We start from the raw sequence: 10,562 nt of genomic DNA, 5'->3' as shown, positions 1-10,562 counted from the left end.
GTATCTCCCTCATCAATTTATGAACAAGTAAGATGGAACACATTTAAATAAAAGGACAGAACAGTGCTGGGCACATAGTCATTCTCAATTCAAGTTCGTAAAGATTATATCCTCCAAACAGCAATTCTGTAAGACAGAATTCTTCGATCTCAGTATGACTGGTGTTTTGGGTGGGATCATTCTTTGTTGTGGGAACTGCCCTACTCACGGTAGGATGCTTAACAGCACCCTGCCTTCACCCACTAGCTGTCAGTAGCACCAGTTATGATAACCAAAAATGTCTTCAGATATTACTAAACGTCCTCGTAGGGGCAGGAAGGGCACAACCATTTTCTTTTTCTTTTTCAAATCTTTTTAATGTTTATTTATTTTTGAGAGAGAAAGAGAGAGAGAGAGAGAGAGAAAAGCCAAAGCAGGCTCCAGGCTCTGAGCACAGAGCCTGACGCAGGGCTCAAACTCACAAACTGTGAGATCATGACCTGAGCCAAAGTAAGACACTCTACCACCTGAGCCACGCAGGCATCCCAAGCACAATCATTTTCTAGAGACATATACTTTTACTCGTATTGACAGATACAAATTGGAAGTTTTCAGGGTGTAAATAAGTGGCCCAAGGCCTTAGGGGTACAAAGAGAGGGAGCAAGGATTCAAATTCTCATCTTTCTGGTCCCATTGCACATGCTCTTTTCTCCACGGCTCACTGTGCTCGAGGCCCAAGACCCCTCCCTCACCCTGGTCAGCTCGCACACTCACAGATCCGTGCTAATTACACAGCAATGTAAAACGTTATATGTGGTTTGTTATTTTATATCCAGGAACATGGTCTACAGCCTTCATTACATAAAGCAGCTGTGTGTATACTCGGGGTCTAAGTGCTATTTAGTGGTCAGCTCCATGGGGTGTTTTGTTTCAGGCATCACATTTCTTGTTCCCCTTTCCATACTTCTATTGAATCCTAAAGGGAGGTATGGAGCCTGGCACAGCTTGGACTAGAGTGAAAGGCAAAAGTCTCCTAAATGACAATCGTCCCATGTCCTAATTAGGTTCGGAGACACAGTGCAGGATGGGCCATATGCAGTGTGAATGTGCCCCCAGTGACTCAGTGATTGTGTGTGTGTGTGTGTGTGTGTGTCCAGAAGTCACACCCAGAAGCTACCTGTAATATCTTTTCATTTGTGTCTGAAAGGAAGCAACTGATTAAGTAGAAAGAATTAGACAGTTCAGGCCTCTAATTATCAATTGTGTGACTTGAACATGCCATGTGTCCCCTCTGAGACTTGGTTTCCTCATCTTTAAAATGGGCATGAAAATATCTGTCTCACGGTGTTGCCGAGGCTCTTTAGATAAAAGGTCATGCACAGAATCAGGCTACAACTCCCAGCTGCTTTTCCTTCTGCACTTGCCACGCCCGTGACCATGCCGCCCAAGCCCCACTCTGGTCTGCTCTCGGTGCCACCCTCTTCTCCAGAGAGAATGTTCTATTCCCTTTGCTTTCTCTCTCCATCTATTTAAATGCTACCTTTCCTTCGCCTCCTGGTTCAAATCCCTACTGCTCCTGGAAGATGTCCTTGACACTTCAATTCTCACTGACTTCTCCTGGACTCTTAACAATACTACATCACTCACCCAGCACTTAGATGCATTGTAACTAGTCACCTGAGTATTTCCATCTTGTTCCAAACTTGCAAGTAGCCAGAGGTCAGGACTATATTCCTTCATGCCTCACGCACTATATAGTAGACACACTATATAGTACACATGGGGACCCAATAAGCATTTGTGAGTTAACAGTCAACACTCATGACTGTTGTTGTATCACTACAGCCTGCATACATTTCATGTAGAACTTGACACGTAGTCACCCTTCAACCAGCACCTGCAATTTACACAGAGCAAGCTGAGAATATTATATCCTTTGAATGCCGAGACCAAGGGTTTTCCACAACCATGCGTGGCTTTTCCTGCTGTAATTTTATCGCCAGCCCTTCCCAGTGGTTCTTGAGTTCTAGCTCCCCCCCCATGATTAGTCACAGCTCCCCAAATATCTCAGACACTTACACTTCCATGCCTCGCACGTGCTGTTCCCATCGTCTGAAACGACCTTCCTCTTCTAAACTCCCCATCCAAATCCCACTCAATCCTTCAAGGTCAGCTCAAATATTGCCTTCTGGCAAAGACTTTTGCTGATGTCCTCTCTCCCACAGTTGTTGTCTTAACACACGCACACCCCATTTGTCTCCCAAATCGCACTATTTGCATCTCTGTCTCCCTCACGAGGAGGTGGCAAGCTCTGTGAGGACAGCATCTGGGCGGACCCCGCTGTGCTCTCCACACCCCACTGGCTGAGCTGGACCACAGGTGTTTTGTTCCGTATGAATGCCGTCCTGTACGCAGCTCTGGTCCCTTGCCGTGCTTCTCTGCTCCTGTGTCTCATTGCCCACTTCCATGAGCGAAGGCTCTTTCCTGAATCAGCTCAGTGTCTGATTTTTCTCTAGCTGTTTCCATCACTCTAGACTGTCTTAAACACAGCTGGCCGCTGCGTGGTCCTGGAATCTGCTGTCCTTGCCCCCCGCCCCCCATCCCCATGGCAGTCCTGTCTTTCAGTCACCAAGGATTAACTTTCAGACAAGGAAGGCTGGGGCGGAGGAGGCAGGCCCTGGGGTGGGGGCAGATGGGCACAGCTGGCATAGGAACTGAACTAGAAGTCCAGGCTGAAGGCAGCCCTCAGGCCCAGAGCAAAGTGCCTCCATCGGGTCAACTGAGCGGGGGAGCTCCTCACCCGCTTCCCCGAGAGACGCCCTGTAGCAGGACCCGGGGCTCCTGGATCGGCTCAAGAGGCAGATTTAGTTGGTTAGTTATGCTAAAAGGCTCCTGCCCAGGCTGTTACAGCCTCCAGATTCCTGGTACTCGTCTGATTGAACAACTTCATTAAATTGCAATAAAAGGAAAGGGGGCCGGATGTGCACCGGGAGAGGAGGCAGGTGGCTGAGTCCACGGGCTGCTTCCTGAGCCCTGTGCCTACAGGCCCCTGGGCAGGCAGGGGCCATGCATGCCGAGCTCTAGTGTGGGACACAGAAGACCTTCAAAGGTCATCTGCTCCACGAGCTCATTCATACTGATGGCAGGGAAAATGACGTACAGGGAGGCCGATGGAACTCCCAGAGCTGCTCAGCGAGACGCGAGCAGAAGCACAAGGAAGCTCTAGGATTTTAGGGGTGTTTGTCCAGGACTCTGTCACTATAGCAGGTGGGAGAAAAAATTGTTGGAAAACACGAATACCTTTGTTCTTGAGGAGCACTCTCTCTTGGGGCCCTAAACTTGTTTGTTCATTGTTTTTTAGTAACAGGTTTATGGAAATATAGTTCACATACCATATAACTCACCTATTTAAAGTGTATACTTCAGGGAGGGGCACCTGGGTGGATCAGTCAGTTAAGCATCTGACTTCAGCTCAGGTCATGATCTTGCGGTTTGTGAGTTCGATTCCTACATCGAGCTCTGTGCTGACAGTTCAGAGCCTGGAGCCTGCTTTGGATTCTGTGTCTCCCTCTCTCTTTCTGCTCATCCCCTGCTCATGCTCTGTCTCTCTCTCAAAAGTAAATAAATATTTAAAAATAAATAAATAAGTAAATAAAGTGTATAATTCAATGGTCTCTAATATAGTCACAGCATTGCGCAAGCTTTGCCACAATTAATTCTAGACCATTTTCATTACTCCCCAAAGCAACCCAGGGCCATTCAGCCAAGGTCCCTTAATCTCCCCATTCCTTCTAACCTTAAGCGGCTACTAATTTACTCTCTGCCTCTGTAAATAAATCATATTATATATGCCCTTTTGTGACTGGCTTCCTTGTCTTTAGTGTAATGTTTTCAGGACTGATCCATTTTTGTAACATGCATCAATACTTCGTTCCTTTTTATGGACACGTAACATTCTATCATGTGAATATATCACATTTTGTGTGCCTGTTCATCTGTTGATGGATATTTGGGTTGCTTGTCCCTTTTAGCTATTTTGAATCCTACTACTACTTAGTGGGGATGACCATTTTCAACTCTCTTTCCACTGGGGAGTGGAAAAACCTGTCTGTTCTTGCATCTCATTAACCATATCAGCAACAACACTGGTGGAGATCCTAAAGTAGTATTGTACACATTGGCTCAGAAAAATAGGACAGGAAGCCAGGTGGAGAAAGAGAGGCACAGAGAGGTTAAGTCTTTTGACCCTGGTCACACAGCATGACAGTAGAAGTCAGAGCTGGTATTCGTGAGAGTTAGCCAATGAATCTTTTCTAATTTTAGGAAAAAAAGCCTTGGAACATTTTAAAAATCACACACACACATACACCATCACTTTAATGGTATGGATCCATTTTTAATGTGATCAGGTCTCTTCTTATCTTCTATGTGTCTCAAGTCTTCTAATTCCCCACAAAGAACACACTGCCTCTCAGTGGAATTAACTCCCTCATGTCCCAGTGGTTTCACCTCACCCCTACTGAGCACATCCCTACCTACTCCTTCATAGCAGGGAGCTTTGGACCCACGGGCAGCAAGGGCTCCTTAAGGGACTTCTCCTTTGTCACAGCTGCGGTCCCGGAGCTCTGTGTGTGGGAAACATGGAGCCATGCTGTTCTGTCACACCATCCGGGCGCTCCAGCCTGTTAAGCACCTGTCGTCAGATGTACGCCAGCCTGAGAGCGAGGTTGCTCGGGGTCCTAGTTGGTTGCACCATATGAAATGGCCAACATCAGTAATTTTGGGCCTACAAACCTGGCCACCTCATGCAGTTCAACCTGCAAGTGTCTGGGCCCCCCCTCCTTCCCTCCCGTGTTCTGCCCAAAGGCCCAGGTCTTGTGCTCTGAGCCTTCTGCCCCTCGGGGCCAGCCCAGTCTTCCTTGCCCAACCTTCTAGAGCAACCGTTCTCCAGCTGCTCCACTGGTGCCTGAAGATGTGCGTGCTCCGGAGGTGATGGGCACTGGGCTGGGAGTCAGGTCACCTCTGCACCCACGGCCTGCCTGCCCGCTGACCTCTCTGCCCCCAGCTCTCCCCCTATAGCCATACCTCCTAAAAGAAGAGATCAGCCCCAGCCACCCTCTAACTCAAATCTTGCGGTGACTCCCTGTCATGTAGTACATGTAAAGTACAAACTCCTCAGCCTGGTCGGAAGACACAACTTCAGCTCCTGCCGCTGGCCTTTTGTTCCGGCCACATCCAACTGCTTGCAGTCCCTGGGGGTGTCGATGCTTTCTCAGCTCTGCACCTTGGCACCTGCTCTTCCCCCACCTGGGAGACTGTGAGGCTCCTTCACTCAGCTACCTGTGACTTAGCCTTCAGGACCACTCCCAGGGGTCTTCCCTGAGCCTCTGAGCTGTGGTAGGAGACTTTCCCCTCTGTTCCCATTTCTCATTGCTTCTGTCTCTCCTGGTGCTCACTGTCCAGTTTTAATGGCCTTTTTGCATGTCTGTCCCTATCGGTCCACCTGGGCTATGCACTTCCGACAGTTCTACCTAATTCAGACTTCAGTCTCTGTTGTCAGCATAGGAGTCAGTGAGCGTCCATTTAACAGCAAGGGTTCTGTGACTCAGTTTCCCCACTTGCTGAAAATGGCCCAGAAGCTTGCTCCCTGTCCCTGGCCTTCTGTAAGCTTCATTCGCCTCTCAGGGACAGAAAGTTGGTTTTAAGGGTTCTCTTAATTCCCACGGTGTAAGGATTTGGGATAAGAATCTTCCCCGTTCCCTGGCCATTTACAGGGCTCCTGTGTGGGTTCAAGGAAGTTAATGCAAGAAGGCTATTTAAATGGACGTACCAAGGAATTGTGGGGAAGATTCCTTTGTTGTTCTGGTTTGTTTTAACTCACCTGGTGTCTCTGCAGCACCTAGTAAGTGCACGCCAGTGTTAGCCAGTTAGGATACCAACTTGTAATTTCCCGGTTCCCTGGGCTTCCTTTGAGTGCTGCCTTTCCAGCCGGTTTGGGAGTGCCTGCCCACTCCTACTTCTTTCGCTGTTAACTCCCGCCGGGACCTGCGCATCAGATGCTTTGGGCGATGCTGGCCCATGTCGCCCCGGAATTCGTCGCCCAGTCCCTGTCCACAGAAGAGCCCACAGAGTTTGGCCGAGCGGGGCCTCGACCTGGGCGCCCCCTGGCGGCCGCGCACGGAAGCCAGGGCCGGCGGGGAGCGGGCCAGGGGAAGGGGGAGCGATGGGGGAGGAGGAGGCACGGGCAGGGGAGGAGAGGAAAAAGTTGCGCTGGGAAGTTTGGNCAGCCCGTGGGGACGAGGGTTTGGGGGTCCTGCCTTCCGCACCCACCTCCGCCCACCCGCTCCACCTCCGCCCGCCGGGCGCTGCCTCGGGCGCCCTTCCCTGCCTCCTGCCGCCCGGGCTCCAGCTCCGTGCCGGGAGCCGGGAGCCGAGATGGGCGCTCCCTCTCCAGCTCCTTCTCCACACGCCGACGCTCTCGGTCTCTCCTCGACTCTCGGTCCTGCTCGGACGTTTCCTCCCTGTGCTCCCTGGACTCGCTTCTTTCTTACTTTATCCTGTCTTTACCTTTCTGGTTGCTCTCTGCCCACCCCTGACTTTTTCTACCGTCCCTTGCCCTGCTCTGCTCCGACTTACATCAGACCTTTCCGCTCTCCCATTCCCACTCTGTGCCCCTCGCAGGCAGGCTTCCCTCTCCCCTGCCCTTACACTCTGACCTAAAGCAAACTTTCTCCGTGGTGCTGGTTCCCACCTCTCTCTCCCTCTCCAGCCCAGGCCCCCCGCACCCGATCCCCCAACTGCCCCCATTTCACAAAAAGGGGGAAGATTCCAGAGGAGAGGAAAAGAAAGTGCCAGGACGCGCTGGCCTAATACCTCCTTGGGGGCTGAATAATTACTGGTTCTCCTCACTTTCCTTCCCAACTACAGAATCCCTTGATTTCTCTCTGTATCCCTCCCTCAGAGTGTAAATTAACGCATGGAAAATAACCCTGAATTGGAGGCCAGGGACCAGGAAAAGCTTTTGTAGGGTCCTCACACCCTGCCCAGTTAGCAGGGAGTTGGTCGACCTTGGGCAAGGTGCACCTCCGGTGTCCCGACTTGTGCAGAAACAGAGAGGTGGGTGGCGGACTGGCATCTCAGGGCTAGTCTAGCTCCAGTATGCTGGGATTCACGATTTTTGGTTGTCCGGAAAATAAGGTGCTGCTCCCCCACCCACCCCTCACACACTTTTCATTCGTGCTAGGTAGAAGCAGGCAGGAAAATTTTGAGTTGACCTCAAGTTTGCAGGTGGTCAGCGGGCCATCCAGGGGCTTTCCTGGATGGAAAATGACTGCCTGAGAGAAATGATAGCCCCTTTCTCATGCCCCTTAACCCCGGTCCTCAGCTAGATCTGGAGAAAGGACCCCTTTCTGCATGCCCACTTTACCCCTACACACACTCCTGGGTCAGAGCTTCGGTCTGAGAAGATGCCAGAGGGTGGGGGCTGGAGCCCAGGTAGAGCGTTTTAGGGGAGGAGCCGGAAGCACCAGGATGTGTTACATTTCTTGGGATGTATTCTAGGGAATCTTCTGCTCCCACACCAGGGCCTGGAGACTTTATCTCGCCTGCAGCTTGTAAAGCGCTTTCTCATCCTCGGTGGAGCAGAGTAGCCAACACCCCAGACCTGCCCTCCAACGAGAAAACTGTAGAGAAAACTGTATCCACCCCGTTGAATGGGAAGTAGCTGTTTAAATAGGTGTGCTATTTTTAATAGGTGTTCTGCTTTCAAAGTGCTCTTGGCATGTATCTTCTAATGGCTGGGTTTAAAAGTTATATGNCCTGCATGCAGCACCACCGGTGAAGGTTTGGCTTGGCCGAGCATGAATATTCTCAGGTGCTGTGGCAGTCCTTGGCACTCCGAGAGGGAAAGCGAACAGTAATGAGAGTTTCCTTCGTCGCCTACTTCCTCTGTGCCTGGTGCTGCTCCAGGCTGACTCACGTATACTGTGTCTTTTCATCCTCCCCTGAGGTAGCTGCTCTCAACCCCATTTCACAGGTGGGGAAACTGAGTCAGTGAGAAGTGGAACAGCGTGCTTAAGATTATCCAGCTAAGACAGGATTTAAATCTGGGTCTTCCAGCTTCCACAGCCCTTGCTCTGTCCCCTGGCCCCATGTAGGCCTCTGCCTTCCACCCCACCTCCACCTGTGTCTGTCTCTGCTACCCCTGGTTTACTCCCCGGCCTTCAGCCTCACTGCCTGCCTTCTCCTTCCCCTCATCCCCTGCAGCAGAGGGAGCTCAACTCTTTCCTGTGGACCATTCGGCGTGACCCCCCGGCCTACCTGTTTGGCACCATCCACGTCCCCTACACCCGCGTCTGGGACTTCATCCCGGACAACTCCAAGGCAGCCTTCCAGGCCAGCGCTCGCGTCTACTTCGAGCTGGACCTGACGGACCCCTACACCATCTCGGCCCTGGCCAGCTGCCAGCTGCTGCCGCACGGGGAGAACCTTCAGGACGTGCTGCCGCGGGAGCTCTACTGGCGCCTGAAGCGCCACCTGGACTACGTGAAGCTGATGATGCCCTCGTGGATGACACCGGCGCAGCGGGGCAAGGGGCTGTACGCGGACTACCTGTTCAACGCCATCGCCGGCAACTGGGAGCGCAAGAGGCCCGTGTGGGTGATGCTCATGGTGAACTCGCTCACCGAGACGGACGTGCGCTCCCGGGGCGTGCCCGTGCTGGACCTCTACCTGGCCCAGCAGGCCGAGAAGATGAGGAAGAGCACTGGGGCCGTGGAGCGGGTGGAGGAGCAGTGCCACCCGCTTAATGGGCTCAACTTCTCCCAGGTAGGCGCGTGGCTTTCCGCGGCCCCCAGCAGCGGACAGCCCCTCTGTCCCCCTCGCCGGTCACCTTCCTCCTGCCGCAGTCGGAGCCCTGGCCTTCTTCCGGAGGGAGAGGCTCTTTCGGGCTGCAAGGCAGCTCTCTGGCTGCTTTCGGGGTGGGTTGAGGGCAAACTGGTGTGTGCTCGAATTAGGGGTGAGGGTTTGGGTGTTTGCTTCTATGTCAGTGGTGCTCCCTGTTGGGGATATCCACTCCCCACTTGCTGTGCTCGCCTGAGCAGAAAGAATTTTCCTGGGAACATCAGAGTGAGGAAAACAAAAAAAAGGGAGTTGCAGGTTTGCGGCTGGCTTTCCCGAGGCCCCGGGGGTTCTAGAACCGGAGGCTGTTCTGAAGCTGTTGTGTGGGCACCCCCTCCCCATCCCGGGCAGCAGCGTGTGTGTACAGAGGACGCAGAGAGTCACAGTTCCTGTGGCTTCGTGGGCAGGGGCGGGGCAGTGGACCTGTGGGACTCCGGCTTGTTGCTATTGAAGGTTAACACTGCTGAGCTGCCCGGGCCTTTGTGTTGCTCCAGGTGACCCTCGGACCTCCTCCCTAGGCCTGGAGGAAGTCAACAAGGATAGTTTTGGGGTTAATAATTTCAGAGAAATGTGTTCACTTAAAGGTTGACAGTTCTGATTTCTGGACCTCAAGCATGGGGGCAGGGAGAAGGGAAGAGCTTAGGAGGTTTAAAGTCTCTGGCTGCCAGAGACCTGATCCAGCAAAATGTCACGAAAAGCCCCATCTCCATGGGCAGAGGTCACATGCAACTCACTGGCCCCAAACTCAACTCTGAGACCCTGGGAACAATGAGTTCACATCTGTGCCTTGAGAACGGGCTGTCAGTCGTGGGATCGGGAATCCGAGTCAGGGCCGGTGGCTCCTGCGAGGAGGCCCCCGAACGGGGCGTGGGCCAATGCCCTGGGTGAGGTGTGGCTCCCAAGACGTGCCCCTCCGGTAAGGGGACAGCCTCGTAAGTTGGCCAGGCCAGAAGCTCCACCACTGGGACCAGACCTGCTCGCTGCTCCCAAGATGTTGCAGACTCTTCACCAGGGAAACAGCGGCAGAAACTGATCCCCCTTTGGAGATCTTCTGGCCTTTGTTTTTCCAGGGGAAATGCAATATTGTCCCCGGGGAGGTAAGAAGCCAGATTGATTTGCCGGCCAAATGAAAGGCGGGTTTGTCGGTTCCCCTGCTGGCTCTCCCATAATTGTGGAGTCCTTACCCAGAGGGCCCCGGTGGCAGGAATATTGGGGCAGTTAGTCACGCCCCGCAGGGTTCTGACGACGCCTGACTCCTTCTCCACGGGGGAAAATCCTGTGCATTCTCTGGCCCGGGCGCTGAATGCTCTGAACACACCGCTCTCTCCCTCTGAAGTGACTTTTCCCTTGCCAGCCTCGGGAGCTGATATTATCTGTGTCGGGCTCCCTAGCGCTCACCGCCCATCTCATTTTGGAGGCAGGTTTGTGGGAGGCCTCTCCGTTCAGAGACTTCACGTCTGGCCTGGATATCTTTTTTAGGCCGGGGAGGTGGGGCGTCCAGCATCACCGTCCGCACCCTCTTTGTACCCGACCACAGAGGAATCTGAGGAGAGCTGGAGCGAGCACACAAGCCCTCTGGTTGAACAGCCCCTGGCTTTAATCTGTCTCTCTTAAAACAGCAAAACTATCTTTCTTCGGCGTCTGGAAACACTGCTGCTCGACCTAGTGACGGCTTTGGGTAGGTT

The 10,562-nt window shown here is 52.7% G+C and overlaps 1 protein-coding gene across 1 annotated transcript in view; it reads left to right on the top strand.

Moving 5' to 3' along the window:
• Positions 1-7,897: 7,897 nt before the first annotated feature.
• TRABD2B (TraB domain containing 2B) overlaps positions 7,898-10,562 on the top strand; it is a 209,443-nt gene continuing 206,778 nt past the window's right edge. Inside the window, exons 1-2 of the mRNA XM_077779784.1 lie at positions 7,898-8,014; positions 8,245-8,805. Coding sequence (XP_077635910.1) covers positions 7,898-8,014; positions 8,245-8,805 — 678 coding nt within the window. The remainder of the gene's footprint in view (positions 8,015-8,244; positions 8,806-10,562) is intronic.

The sequence above is a fragment of the Crocuta crocuta genome, unplaced genomic scaffold (assembly GCF_008692635.1).
Source record: "Crocuta crocuta isolate KB4526 unplaced genomic scaffold, BGI_CrCroc_1.0 scaffold168, whole genome shotgun sequence".
In the NCBI taxonomy this organism is placed as follows: Eukaryota; Metazoa; Chordata; class Mammalia; order Carnivora; family Hyaenidae; genus Crocuta; species Crocuta crocuta.
Note: the sequence above shows the minus strand (reverse complement) of the source record. Positions and strands in the feature narration are given on the sequence as shown.